Consider the following 15,658-nt stretch of genomic DNA (forward strand, 5'->3'; position numbering starts at 1 on the left):
CCTCCCTGGCCAAAGTGATGAGCTGGAAACGCCCCTTCAGAGCATCACACTTCATTTAGCAAGCATAAATGCACTGAATACTGGGCTCTCTCTCTAGTTCTATTCTCAACTGGATTAGTTTTATTCAGATTTCCAAAAGGCTCTCAGTGCTTTTACTAATATTTAACCAAACTAGATTTCTTTAAAATCCCTCAAGTAAAAATACAGACTAGCCTCAAATAAAACGAACCCTCACACCAGAAGAATACAAGGTACCCAACATATCCACATCCCATACTCATTCCCCCCCTAAGGCCCAAGAAAGAGATGGGCCTTGCACATGCCGAGCAATTTCTTTAGTATACCAAATCTTACAGCAACACTACTGTATAAGGGTGGTAAAACAATATATTTGCACCTTTACTAATCAGGTCTAAGACAAGATGGTAGCCATGTCCTCATAGACATTTCTCACTCTGTCAACAGTGACATTTACCCCTTCTCTTTCCTAAAACCCAGAAGAAAACCCACCTCACTAAACAGTTTTCAACTGTTTGTCCCATCTTAAGCATCCTTACTCCTTTTTTAATCCCTCTCAGATACAGAAAGCAGTAAGGAGGAGAGAGGTGAATAGTGAAAATAGTTGGTCAAGGCTATTAAATTCCACCCCTTCCGTCACAATCCAATTATTTACCTGTTGTACTCATCACTATTCCCTTACTATTGAGCAGATAAATTAGACCATAGGAGATCTCGCAGGATTCTGCCCTTCACTCATGAGTAACTTTTTCAAAAAAATACATTTTTATTATAATGGGAAAATTACAGCAGTCTTGCAGTGTGGTCTACAGGCAAACAGATTTTGGCTCTGTCTATTTTCCTGGTGGCTCTTTCCCCAACCGCCCGCCTTGGCCAATAACACTTCTTTCTCCAGGTGCAGCACACTTTGTCCTAATTATGTCAGCTCTCTTGTCACAGAGGAATGGAACTGCATTCGTGGTTCATGGATGGAGAGACTGTCTCTGATGTAACTGGGTCTTGATCGGTTCATGTATTTAAAGATCAGAACCATAGGCTTGAAGATTAATCAGAAGTGATCTGGAAGCCAACAGAGGATGTGGAGCACAGAAGTGGTGTGCTCTTGGCTTCCCAGCCTGCTGCTGAGGTAAGTCACCATGTTCTGAACAAGCTGGACGCCCTGCATTTTTCACCTTCAGTACCAAATCCAGTGAATTACAATAATCCAGCCTGGAAGCGTATCACTCCATGATTTAGTTGCCAATTTTCCATCTCACCAAAATTTATTTCCATCAGTCACTTCTATTATTATTTCTAATTCCCTTTATTATCTGAATTTCTTGCCTCTGAACTTTTACTTTTCAATGTCTTTTAAATTACATGCAGGACACTAAAGGGACTTAGCCCAGTATCTATCAACATCTTCTGTTCAGTACACAGACACGGATATTCTTGGAGTGAGGTGTGAAGCACATTTCAAGAATATTTCCAAACTATTTTGTATAAGAGTTTGAATGCCGCTTACTCACCATCGCCGGGTAGAAGAGGATAAAGACAGCAGATCCCAAGAAGCCTGTTGGGCCTAGAATAATTACATTATAAACCATGCCTAGAATGGCAACAATTGGGCCCCCAGCCAACAAACTGCCAACTGCTGCAGCCTCAAACATTCTCTGCCCATCACTGGAACATACGTTTATGAGCTGAAAAATACAAACAACATAAGTATTATCCTCAGAAGGAGGTAATCAACAAGTATCCTTTTTTGTACGGTAATTTCCAACAGGGTACTGTAGCTCACCTCCCCCAGAGACTTGTCCTTGATATTCTTCAGCTTGAGAATTTTCTTGAACGCCATTGTCAGGATAGCTCCCCTCAGTCTGACCCCAGTGCGGTAATTTAAAGCCCAGGTTAGGGCCAGAGACCAAGAGCGCACTATTTCCGTCATTAGGATGCCAAAAACTAACAACAAGCTGTACTGCAGGTTGGACTCACTTTGCTGCGTGTATTCCAAAAGGTGTTTCACAACGAAAGCCTACAGGAAGAAATGCAAACTCGCATGAACACCCCAATGTACCAGAGGCACCATGCAACAACTTATGTTAAGTTAGAAATGAGTGGGCTGCTTTGTTTGTCAATGAGCGATTTGTATTACATGGAATCTTCTTTCTAGAAATAAAAATGGTCAAAACACACAGTACTGTTACACAAAGCCCTGCTGAGAGCAGAGAGTCAAATTTAGCAGGTATGGGGAATTTAAATTTGGAATCTTATTCCTTGCAATAAAAACTTCTTATTCTTTAGGTCTTCTAACTTAACATAAATCTGTCAGTTAGTTGAAAGCAATGCTTTATCATACAAAAAAGTTTTTAAAAATAGTCTGTATTTATACATTTGAACACATTAAGAGACATTCCTTTATGTGACATTAAGACCTTTTTTGTTTGCGTCAAACGTGCTTATTTGATAAAAAGGAACAATGTACCTACAGTTGTACTGGGGAAGAGTGAGAAGGGCATTTGCAAAACATTCCTGAAAATAAACATCAGCAGTTTAATAGTAAAGAAACGAACATGCAGAAAACACAGGTAAGTGATACCAGACTATTAAAAAAAAAAAAATGCTTTGCCCCACCACCCACCTCCCCCCTCCAAAAACAAAAATATTTTACCTCAGGAATCACATTTCAAACATCACCTGCCGAAAGACAGGACAACCCCAAGAACCACCGATTCCCACCTCCAGTTGTGTGTTAGCCAACAGCATAGTATATCATCATGTAAATCACATTCATCAGCAGCATTAAATACTATCAACTGAGAAATAACAGTCTTTTATTTAAAAACAATCAAGTGCCATGTTAAAATGGGTAACATCTCCCAAACACTGTACAACAGGAAGAGCATCGCATAAACATACAATCTGAACATACAAGAGAATTATAAAAGGCTAGAATCTAACAAACAGTCTAGCCTCTGACGCGAACTAAGTTAAAACTACACACACAAAATTAAAGATACAAAAACAGAACCGATATATGTTCACAAAGTCCGAGAAGAAGTGAAACTTGCAGTGCTAGTCAGGCAGGCTCCTGAGGGTGCACGGATTCTTAAATTTGGTTTAAGAGGTATGCTACAGTAAGGCCTCACAGCTAACAAATGGAGGTTCCCTAAAGAAGGCTTTTCGACAAAGATGCTGGTGTTTATACGGTTAGACGTTGGTACTTTAATACAGAGCTGAGAATTACCTTTGCCCACAACACAACAAAATGCCAAAAATGTGAGATCAAAGAAATGATTTGGAAAGCCTTTCACAGTCTGTTGAAGTCCTCTTGGCTAAAACAGGTTTTGCAAATAAGAGTTCTGCATAGCGTGAGCAGGGAGGAAAAACAAAAAGGCACTACTTCAGCAAAGGTAACAGCAGCTATAGCCCAGCACCGAACAACAGATAAAAATGGAGGCTGAATGCGTTTGTCCTGAAGTGGCTGATTCTGTATCCCAGAACCAAGGAAACATGCTGTATATGGTTTTGCTTATTCACTTTCGAAGTGTGAATTAAAGCCAGATGTCCATCAGGTTCTGGAATGGCCCATCGAGAAATTTACACACTAGTCCCTGATCAAATGTGAGAAGCTCACATTCACAGAACTACTGTATTCCAGCTTTTTCCTCACTTACATTTAGCTTTACATCAACTGTTTTGGCCACAACTGTATACAGTTGGTTTGCAGTTACTAATGAGAAGATTGGCTTCTTTTCCTGTTTTCAATCCAACATACACAACTGAGTCACTGAGTAGTGGGAGTCAAAAGCCCCCCTTTTCCTCACGAGCTGTAACTCAGCATGATCGCAGCACAGCAAGCATTTTCTCGCACCCCACAGCACTGCTGAAAGTCTCCAAGGGAAGGTGTGTAAAGATAGCAGATGTTTCCTGGGGTCTCTTTCCTCCCAAAACCTTTTAAGTGCAATTTTTCAGCACTGTTCTATAGAATCAGCATCTCCCGTGGTGAGATAAAAGACAATGCTTACATTATACCAAACAAAAACAAAAAAAACATTTCAAACGGAAAAAAAAAAGAGGAAACAGCAGATTAAAGAATTTGAAAGAGGAAAAAGAAGTCACAATATTTAGCATTTACATTTCAAAACATTCCATTTGAAGAAGTTTAATGAAAAAAAAAATCCAGCAAAGTTCTTTACAAAATTGGAGTTAAAGCTTTAAAAATTTTAATTTAAACTAAGTGGGGAAAGGGACTCCTGCGATTGTTACCATAGTAATTGGTATTAGCTGCTCGGCTGTCTTAAGCATTCCCATTGAATAAACATTACCTTACCTTTACTCTTGGCGTTGGATTCTGACCAGCTTGACTGTCTCATTCTGATCGCAGAATACAGCCATCCTGAAAATTCTAAAGAACAGCTTCTGTCATTGGTTCCACTACAGAGAAAGATTCCCCACCCACATCCAGTATCTGACAGCACAAAGCAAGCTGCGACTGGAGCGGAACTAGAAGAGTGGGAAACTTACCTCAAACGGCTTACCACTCCCCCCTCCAATAACTGTCTGAACGGTCAAGCTGTACTCCACTAAGATAGCAAGTTTCCCCATCTCCCAAACAGGAAGGCTAGTTCTGAGCAAACATACAAATTGTTCAGGCCTGGAGTTAAACTGATTTTGTTTAGTAAATTAGAAATATTCTTTGCCCCTCCCCTCCATCTGAACATAAAAGGTTTAGCAGCTGGTTAAATGGCAGCAACTGTATCAACTGGAGATGAGAAGTATCTCACCTGCACTCGTGCATTCTGATGGTTATTAGAAGGTATTCTGACACAGGAAAATAAGCAGTCTCTGAACAGGCTACAAGGTTAGAAATTGTGCCAGATGTGCAAGACTCCTGAAGGATATCAAAAAGCCCAAATATGAAATCCAATAAGCACCCCCTCAGTTATAACCATCACAATGCTTATTAGTGAGACCACCACTACGCCATTTCCACTAGCATTCCAATGTCATGGAAGTTCAATTCAGAATTTTCAAGTTTGGGAAAATGTTTAACTCCATTTTGGTAATTTTCACCAATACATGTGGACAAGCTAAGTGCTTTTCCAGATCTCCCTTCTCATTTCAATGTGACTGAAAAGGTGCATCAGTACAAGAAAGCACTGATACTTCAGAGGAGACAGCATAGGTGTATCACTATGGGGAGGGTGGTAAAGACTCATCTTTCATTCCAAGTGATGGAACCCAAAAGGGCACTTTCCTTATTCAGAGAGCAGTCCAATCTTGACTAGATATAGGCAAATGTTTGAAGGATAACTTTAAATCATCCCAAACTGAGCATGAATTGGAACCTAAAAACCCAACCTATTGAAGTTTCTTCCCACTCAGCAGTTTGGCTCTGACAAATAGATACAATTATTCTAAAGAAATTAGGGACAACCCTGCTGTAAGTTCTCTGCTAAAGATAAGAGCAGCTATTGGGCCCTGTAGTGAAACAATGACAGAAGCTCTTCTTGGGGGAACCTGGTTCTGTTAAAACCTTAATACTTCAACATTTTGATAATCAACAGTGCACTCAACAGGTTGTCCAAGTGTTTCATAATTACCACAAGCTATTATCATTAATTAGTTATCACTGTGAAACAATACCAAGAGAACAATTATTGTTATTCCTATTACAAGAAACAAGGCAAACTTTTAAAAGGTTCAAAAAGCAAGAAAAACATTTTTAGAAGACTTTTAAACCTAACAACACACCCCCGTTGTACTTACCCAAGTAATGAACCTCCATCTTAACAGCACACTGAAACATGTACTACAAGCAGTAATACTGCTCCTACTCCTCAAGGGAAATTTGTAGAGAATAAATTTAGTCAAGATCGCAACTGTAAATCTGCACAACATGTGCAACAAACAGGTGACAAGAAAATGGTGTGAATGTCAAGGCCCATACGTTGAATCTTCATTACTAACTAGTGCAAGCAGCAGCAGTTCCTAATGGCAATTCCATATTCTAATGCTTCTAAACGTAACCCGCCTGATCAATCCTTGTAGCATCGATACCCATGTTTGCAGACTTCTCCTGAGCCCCATTTCCTTTGGTTTTTAAATAATGATCTAACACCACCACTCAGTTTCATTTCTTGCATACTGCACTATTAATGCGAATGCTCTACAAAGTGATGTCTTGCCAGTTTGAATTTTACTTCCAAAATAATTACCTATCTAAAAGCAAAAAACTTTAGGCAAGAATTTAGTGCAATATGATCACACCAGTTAAGGAGGAACTTTAAGCTACACTCAAAACCAGAGAGAAAAGCCAAGTGTGTTTTTCTTTCAGGACACCTAAACCCACTACCTCTCCAGAAACCTGGCCCCATCAGTAAATGATCCACCAGCCGTATGAAAGCTATCTTGCATTGCTGTTTCGTTCTGGAAACATCATCTTCTCTCAGCAAACTGTAAGGACCAATATTTCTAACTAATCATACTGTGTCAGTGACCCTGCAATGAAACCTTAACATGTTAGAGCTGGCCATGGGATGGAGCCCTCTATGGTTGTTAAAAAAAGGATGGATATTACTTACTGGTCCACTGAAGCCTGCAAGCTGTGTGATCATCAGACACACTATGGAAATTATGAGCCTGGTGCGGCAGAAGATCCATACAACCCTCCGGAGAGAAGCATCCTCAGGTCCTGTTTCTTTCAGTTCTTCCTGCCATAGTCTCTCTAACCTAAAAGAAGCACAAACCAGGAGTTACAAATCTTTCTACTGGACAACAGATGCTATATCTCAAAGGTTATTCTCTGATAAACGTCTCATTAGACACACGACTGTGAGCAACACAAACCATCAAGCTTCATAACATGGATAGCATCTTCTACACAGCCAGGGGAAATAGTTCTATCCTGAATTTCTGTGCAAAGAGGCTTCTACACTGAGCAGAACTGAAAAAGTTAGAATGCTTTTTACTTTATCCAGAGTCCTATTAGGAACACGAATCTCACCACCTCCTCCCCTTTTCTGTTCTATCCTGCAATAAAACCCTGGGGCTAAATCTTATAGCTCTTGCCCTGAGCAAATATCTCACTGACCACAACAGTTTAGCCTGACTGCAGGATTTGGCCTGTAATCAGACCATATTCAGTTACTATCATTGTTATCTGGTCATTAACTCAGCATTGCATGTTCAGAATCTGGGCTGAGAGACCCAGAACTTGTTTAAAAACATAAAAATAGTTCTGATAAGGAGCAAAAGCGGAAAAGCAGTTATGAAACACCCATGGGGATAAAACCTGCTCAGTTACAGCAGTGCGACCCCACTGAAGTCAGTGAGGTTGAGACACCAGTGTATCTCAGAAGGAACTGGCCCCAGGATAAATAAGTTTAAGATCCCCTCCTCTGATAGAAAGGATTTAAGAGCTGCTTTTTCAATATTAGCACATGCAAATATCTTCAAAAATACCAGACTACAGTATATACCAGGCTGCAAAGGGCTAGAGTACAAGGGAAATAATATGGACCAGCATATTCCTACCTTCTACAGTTAACATCTGAAGACTCATGCTTTGACAAAGGCCACACATCGTCCATGAACAGCTCCCCTTTCTTGTACGCTGTGCGGGCCAGAGGAGTGAGCCATGAAAAGGTCATGCAGGAGAAAAGTCCAGCATTGTCTACTGGGTGCTGGTGTCTAAAAGACGAGGGAGAAATTACAATGAAATGAAAAAGAGAAACTATTGCAATAACCTTTAAGAAAAACAAAATCCCCTCCAAATACAATCATCATCTGAGAATTCTGCACGGTCTACACAAATAAATACTTGCTAAATACATTTTCAAAGATGACATTTCAGCATCAACCAACAAATTTAAGAGCTGCAATCACATTCTGACAGTCTATTTTCAAGAAGGCTGAGGTTGCCAGATCAGTTCTTTTTTAGCACAAAGTCTTACTTGGAAGTAGTCCGTATGGGTTTTAGCAAGTTCAAGCCATGGTGATATTTGCCCTTGTGATGCTGCTCATCCAACATTCTCAGCTGGGAATGCACGGAGATGTCCAGCGCAAGGCCTTCTGCCCGTGCTGCTGTTTCCAAGGCATCTTGACATTCCACCTGCTTTTACAAACAAGACAATGGAGTCAGAAATTCAAGAGTCCCACGATAGTCTTAAAATCAATCATTTCTGTCTCCAGCAACTTCATACCTGTTACTGCTGTCGATCACTGTGATAATGTAGAGCAATCACTGTAACTAAAGATCTCTGGGGACAAATTGATAGCTTGGGGGCAGCAAATCAACGCGGGGGTCCCATATAGTCTAGATCCACTTTAGCTCTCTGGATTTCTAGAATGGTGGAGCTCAAATAGTAGCATGGTATCCATATGTTTTGGGTTACAGAGGATTAAGTACATAGACTTGCCAGACTAGATCAGAACAATGGTCCATCCTGCCCTGTGACTGGTCTCTGGCCCAGTACCAAATGCTCAGAGAAAGATGTAGAATGCTCATGATGGACAATTAGGTAACACCATGCCCAATGGAGAGGACTATTCCAAAGTTTAGGCAGTTGGTTATTGGCTTATGTTCTGAAACATGAAAGCTAACATACCTTATTAACCTGTATCCTATTTAGTGTAATTCAAGATATCTGTATCCATACGAAGGTATAATCATTTTCAGAATCCTATTAAGCTCTAAGCTTCAAAAATACCCTACAATAGTTCAACAAGTTAAATATGCATTGTGTGAAAAAGTATTTCCTTTGATATTCACAACCGTTGCCATTTACTTTCTCATAATACAGAACAGGGATATCCAATAAAAGGCAATTACACTTGTTCATAGAGGAGCTTCCTGAGAGCAGAAAATCCCTTTCCCATTGCTTCATGGCACCTCCCGAGGAAGCAAATACGCTACCCTCATCTTGGCCAAGAGATATTTTCACAGCTGTCTGAAAAGATGGAATTGAGTTCCAAAGAAGGGAGGAGAAAGTAGCACTCTGGACATACAACATGTCAGAGAGTCTCATGAAACTCCCTTTATTGAGGGGCCAGACATAGCAAGGGTACCAGGCGACATAGTACCAAAGTGTACACAAGCCCAGTGCTCAGTACTGACCCCAATAACTTAAATGGGAGCAGGATTAGGCCCGTTTACATGAAAAAAGTGATACTGAATATTCTAGGTCTTAGAGAGACCAGTATGCTTTGTACAGCATCCTGACTTTAAAATCTTTGCCACTTTTCACACGGATACAACATGCACATTTCCCCGTTAACTGCCCTATCAATGGTGAGATTATTCTACTTCTCTGAAAATATCAGCTGTAGCTAGCTAGTAGTCTCCTGAAGCATGATGCCCTCTGGGTTAAAGGTCCTAAAAGGCCATCAATACCAAGTATTTGATTCCCATTCTCTCTGGTTATATGACTGTGTTAGAAGTATTGATATTTGTCTGGGATTCAGGCTCACAGTCCATTAACATGCAAAGCATTATGGTATTATTAGGCCTCCATATACCCCAATGTGTACAAGAGACAAGGACAAATTCAGAGGGGCATAAATTCACCCTTCATTTATTTAAATAGCACCCCAAAGTAGGCCAGGCACCCTGCAGAAAACCAAAAATACACGGTCCCACCACCAAAGAGCTTACCATCTAAATCTAAACAAATGTGTGTTGACTCAGGCATATGTACCAACTGAAGACTGAATTAAGATTTTATTTAATATAATGTAACTGACTCACTTCTTATGGGCAATGCCTTCCTACTAAGCCTACCCAAATCAACATTTACCATTCGCTTAAAGAGTGACAGCCAAGCAACTAGGTCTGTTGGACCCACCTTACCGCTGCATCCTCCAGTTATTTTCCTCAAGTTTATCAGCACAGACCTGACAGTTGGGCCCCTCTCTGTGGCCCACGTGACATGAAGAGGACACAAGCCTAGCCGGTGTAATGCACTGGGCACAGAAGCTTTTCTACAGGAGCAAACATCTCATGGAACACTGAAGAAGATTTGACTTGAGTTGGCAGCTCCTAGATCCCAATAGGAACCATCTTGGCACAGTTTCCCCAACTGGATCCAGCAGTGCAATCCCTAGCCAATGATGCCCTGCTGCCTCTGTTTGCCAAGACACAGACAGAGCTGTCCGAGCACCTCAACACTGATCAAATTCTCGGGACCAGCACTTCTCACTGTAGAGTTAGCTGCTGTCTCCAAGGGCTTATCTACACTGGCAATTTACAGCGCTGCAACATTCTCGCTCAGGTGGTGAAAAAACACCCCCAAGCGCAGCAAGTTTCAGCGCTGTAAAGCGCCAGTGTAAACAGTGCACCAGCGCTGGGAGCGGGCTGGTAGCTATGCCTCTCGTGGAGGTGGAGCATTCCCAGTGTAGACTAGCCCCAAGGTAAAGCCAGTGCTGCAGAGAATGCACCGTATACTGCCCCAATAGCAGGTCTGGCAAGGAGAGGAGAGTTTAGAATGTACTGGCCACAGTTGCAATATACACCTGGAAGCTGGATAGTCTTGTAACGAGCAAATATTAATAACCAATCACTTAAAATTCAACAATCTAAATAAAACCAAAGAAGCTGTATTTGGCAGATAAAGCTCATGCTTCCGAATGAACTCACACAGATAAATCACAAATGACGAAACACACCATATCAATCATGGGTAAACACTTTTCGCAAAACAATCACTGCCTATTTGATCTCTCAGTTTTTCTACCAAAGGAAACCTCCACACCACCTTCAAAAGAGGAGTCTGGGAGCTTAAATTCAGAACTTAGCTAGACACTAAAAATCACGGACTCAGTAAAGACACTGTATATATGGCCCATTACAACAATCTAACTCACTAACCCTCCTTTGTCCTGTGGCTGCCCATGTCGTAACTGCCTCCAACGGCCTCTTGCAACATGTGTTAAACATAAGGAGTTAACACTCTGGTCCACGTTGTAGTTAGCTGTGACACTTTCCCAGACCTGAAGAAGAGCCTATGTAAGCTGAATAGCTTGTCTCTTTCACCAAGAGAAATTGGTCCAAATTAACTCGCCCCACCCACCCCGGTCTCTCAACTTTTAGACAATCCAAAGATTTCTTTTTAAAGCACACCCTATGTAAACAATTTGGTTATCCTGAGCTGCCACTCAACAGAATTTCTCTCACATGCCTGGAAGTGACTGAATGGTACATGAATAGGAAACTGGTTTTGAAAGGAGTCTATATTCTTCTCAATACACAAGGGGAAAGGTGTGTGTAAACCCCTGGGCAGCAAGAGGAGAATGCATCTCATGGTGTTGGCACAGCAGACAGAAGCTTGATGAGTTGCTGTAAATGCCAGATTTGAGTCACCAGAAAGCAGTGCACCACACTGCTGTGTAATAATGAGGTCTGCAGCTCTCTGTGTCATATTAAAAAAAGCCATTAAAAGCATGCAGTTTTAAGCCAAACCCACACTAAAATGTTAAGATGATCCAGCTACACTGCTCAGGGGGTGTGGACAGGACGATGTAGTTAAGCCGACCTAGTCCCTGGTGTAGACCGCACTAGGTTGACAGAAGACTTCTTGCACTGACCTAGCCGCCACCTCTCAGGGAAGCGGATTAACTGCAGCAACGGGAGAACCCCTCCAGTCACTGTACTCAGTGGCTACACTGAAGCGCTTCAGTGTTGCAGCTGTGCCCCTATAGCAGGTGAAGTGTAGATAAAGCCTTAGGTCTTATCTACACAGGCAAGTTTCTGCACAGGAAAGCAGCTTTCTATGGTGCGACTCCCGAGATGTACACACTGCCACGCCACTTAGTGCGCAGAAACTGCCCAGTTGCAGCACTGTTAAAACAAACAAAACTAACAAAGAAACCAACAGCCCGATGAGAGGTGTAGAGATTTCTCCGCTGGGGTACAGCGCCGCAGTGCCAGTGTAGACACCCTGGTCGATTACAGCGCTGCGACTGGCCTGTGGGAGGTGTCCCACAATGCCTGTGACCTCTCTGGTCATCGGTTTGAACTCTACTGCCCTGCCCTCAGGTGACCAACCGTCAGCCCCACCCCTTAAATTCCTTTGGAAATTTGAAAGTCCCCTTCCTGTTTGCTCAGTGATGCATGCAGTGGTTTCAGCGTATCTTTCCAGGTGGCCATGCCTGCTTCGCGCACCAGGCGATCCCCCGCTTGGAGCAATGCTGAGCTGCTGGACCTCATCAGCATTTGGGGAGAGGAGGCTGTGCAGTCTCAGCTGCACTCCCGCCATAGAAATGATGATACTTACGGACAGATTTAACGATGCATGACAAAGGGGCCATGATCGGGACACAATGCAGTGCAGGGTCACAGTGAAGGAGCTACGGAACGCCTACCACAAGACGCAGGAGGCAACCCGCCGCTCCGGTGCTGTGCCCACAAGCTGCCAGTTCTACGAAGAGTTGGACGCAATACTCGGTGGCAACACCATCCCAGAGGCAGAGGAGCCACGTGCCAGTGTACAGTACTGTTCTGGAACATTCATTTCCCCTGCCCCTGCAGTTACTCAGCATTTTGGGGGTCTTGTGGCCCGTGTGTGCTTGTCTGAAGTCAGCCAATTAGTGACAGGTATGTGAATAGAATCAGTGGTCTGTGTGTTGCAAATACTGCTTCTGTAAAATGTTGCATTTTGGCTTCACAGATATGACCTTGGGAGCCCAGCCTCCTGCTTTGTTATCGCCGGCTGAACGGCTGAGCAGAATTAGAAAGCGGCCACGAAGAACTAAAGAGGACTTTTTCCGTGATGTCATGATGCACTGCGTGGCCAAAAAACAAGAATTAAAGGAGTGGCGGGACAGTGAGAAGAGGGACCAAAACGAGAACGCAGCGCCAAAACGAAGCCACAGAGTGGCTCTTAAAAGTTATGGAGCGCCAAGCAGACACGCTCCAGGCGTTCCTAACACTACAAACCGAGAAACTCCCTCCCCTGCAGCTGCTATCACAAAACTCTTTCCCATACGCCCCCCCCAGACACAGCCAACACACCCTTAATAACCTTGCTCTGGTCAGTACCTGATGCATTCTACTCCTGCCCCATCACAGTCCAGCCCTGCAGACTCCCAGTACCCACTGCACTCAAGACCCATCCCTCTGCAGTTTGGCCCTGCTGAAGTACAGTACCTGCTGCGCTGTATTCCAAAGGACAAGGCTGGATAGGATACCTGGACATACACAGATCTTTAACCGTCCCGGGACTCCAACTCCTCCCTTCCCCCATCCCCCACAGTGCTGATGTGTTTTTTTGTTTGTCTCTCTCCTCCGGTTGTTATTTTTTAATAAAAGCATTTTTTTGGTTTGAAAGCAATCTTTATTCCATTAATTGAAAGCAAACAGAGCCCTGCAAAGCAAAAGGCAATTTTCTTAAACCTTCCTAATGCATTATCTGCACCAATCACAATCACCTCCTAGCATTATAAGCACTGCACTTCTGAGCACAGCAACAAATATTAGTGGATTTCAGCTTCAAATTGCTGCCTCAAGGCATCCCTGATCCTTATGGCCCTGTACTGTGCCCCTCTAATAGCCCTGGTCTCTGGCTGTTCAAATTCAGCCTCCAGGTGCTGAGCCTCAGCGGTCCAGCCCTGAGTGAAGCTTTCACCCTTTCCTTCAGAAGTATTATGGAGCGTACAACACATAAGCATAGGAATATTGTCATCGGCCAGGTCCAGCTTCCCATATAGGCAGCGTCATCGGGCCTTTAAACAGCCAAAGCACCCTCAACAGTCGTTCTGCAGTTGCTCAGTCTGTTGTTGAACAGCTCCTTGCTGCTGTCAAGGTGCCCCATGTATGGTTTCATAAGCCACGGCATTAAGAGGTAGGCAGGGTCTCCCAGAATCACAATGGGCATTTCGACTTCCCCTATGGTGATCTTCTGGTCTGGGAAGAAAGTCCCTGCTTGCAGCTTCCTGGACAGGCCAGTGTCCCGAAAGATGTGAGAGTCATGCACCTTTCTGGACCAGCCTGTGTTAATGTCTGTGAAATGCCCACTGTGATCCACAAGTGCCTGGAGAACCATAGAGAAATACCCCTTCCAATTAATGTACTCTGTGGCTAGGTGGTCTGGTGCCAGAATTGGAATATGCGTGCCATCTATCACTCCTCCGCAGATAGGGAAACCCATTTGTGCAAAGCCATCCACAGTGTAATGCACGTTGCCCAGAGTCATGATTTTTTGGAGCAGCATGCGATTAATGGCCCTGCAACAGTCGACTTTCCCACTCTGAACTGGTTAGTGACCGATTGGTAGTAGTTCGGAGTAGCCAGCTTCCACAGTACAATTGCCACACACTTCTCCATTGGCAAGGCAGCTCTGATTCTCGTGTCCTTGAGCCAAAGGGCTGGGGCAAGCTCACAGTCCCATGAACGTGGTTTTCCTCATCTGAAAGTTCTGCAGCCACTGCTCATCAATCCAGACGTGCATGACGATGTGATCCCACCACCCAGTGCTTCTTTCCTGAGCCCAAAAGCAGCATTCCACTGGGCTCAGCACCTCCGTGAATGCCACAAGCAATCTCATGTTGTTGCTACTATGCGTGGTGAGATCAATGTCGGACACCTCTTGCCTTTGTAGTTTAAGGAATAACTCCACTGCCACTCACAACATGTTAGTCAGAGCGAGCAGCATACTGGTCAACAGTGCAGGATCCATTCCTGCAGACCGAAGATGCAGAGCGTGCAGTACACAAACGTTGAAAGATGGTGCCAAATGCAGACGGTAGCACAGAGATTGCTGGGATGCGAAGCAATGCATCATTGGGCACTGGGCAGGACCCAGGATGCCCCGCAACCCCCTCCACCTTCCCACAACTCTTAGCGGCAGAAGAGGAAGAGATGCTCAGTGGGATAACTGCCCAGAGTGCACTACTCTGAATGCCACTACAAGTGTGAACATGCTATTGCGCAGGCAGCTGACAGTGTGAACACACAACAGCTTCACTCTGCCAGTGTAGACAAGGCCACAGTGAAATGAGACTTCTACAACACACACACATTGATTATATCATCAATGCACAGCAACAGACTTAGCAGTGTTTTTAGTTAATATCAAATTCAGATGTCCAAGGCTTCTGAGCTCTCAGTTTATATTATCATTTGTCCAGCACTGACAGTGTGCGGATCTCGCCTTGTTGCATAGGTTTCTTTTATTTCACTTGGTAAGTAAACTAGCATGTACATCAGAAAATACATAAAATAACAGGCTTCAACTCATATCTACTGGATTCAATGACATCCAAGTTGTAGGCATTGTAGTGAGGCAGTGTGGTTCCCAACGCCCCGGAGAGGGACGAGTTCCGCCGGACACCAGAGTGGGTGGAACCAGAGCACTCCAAGCTCACCCCCAAGAGGGTCAGATGCCAGATAGGAAGTATAAGAGCCCAACCCTAGCACTCACTCAAGAGGAACAAACATCTCTGGCCCAGCTCCCACTGCGGACACTCCAGCAACCAGTGGCAGATCTGGAGACTGGCCTGACCAGCCGATCCTTGACGCGGACCAGTGTGCAGGAGAGTTGCCAAGCCTACCCCTCACCAGCTACCCAGAAGAGTCGCTGAGCTTGCCCCTCTCCAGTTACCCCGAGGATCCACTGGTGATCGACCTCCCTGAGGACACCACCTTGACCCAGATATCTCCAGA

At 43.7% G+C, this 15,658-nt stretch overlaps 1 protein-coding gene across 8 annotated transcripts in view; it reads right to left on the reverse strand.

Moving 5' to 3' along the window:
• The window catches only part of ABCC5 (ATP binding cassette subfamily C member 5), a 73,523-nt gene that overhangs the window by 32,940 nt on the left and 24,925 nt on the right, over positions 1-15,658 (reverse strand). For 5 of the 8 annotated variants that reach the window (XM_048865087.2, XM_048865092.2, XM_048865085.2 and 2 more), the window contains 5 exons: positions 7,956-8,116; positions 7,537-7,692; positions 6,585-6,732; positions 1,799-2,032; positions 1,527-1,700 (listed from right to left, as the gene is read on the reverse strand). In XM_048865087.2, coding sequence (XP_048721044.2) covers positions 1,527-1,700; positions 1,799-2,032; positions 6,585-6,732; positions 7,537-7,692; positions 7,956-8,116 — 873 coding nt within the window. Of the gene's footprint in view, positions 1-1,526; positions 1,701-1,798; positions 2,033-2,482; positions 6,485-6,584; positions 6,733-7,536; positions 7,693-7,955; positions 8,117-15,658 lie in introns of those variants that run through there. The other 3 variants (XM_048865088.2, XM_075132072.1, XM_048865094.2) reach the window with 3 other exon arrangements.

This window comes from Caretta caretta, chromosome 9 (genome assembly GCF_965140235.1).
Source record: "Caretta caretta isolate rCarCar2 chromosome 9, rCarCar1.hap1, whole genome shotgun sequence".
Taxonomy (NCBI): domain Eukaryota; kingdom Metazoa; phylum Chordata; order Testudines; family Cheloniidae; genus Caretta; species Caretta caretta.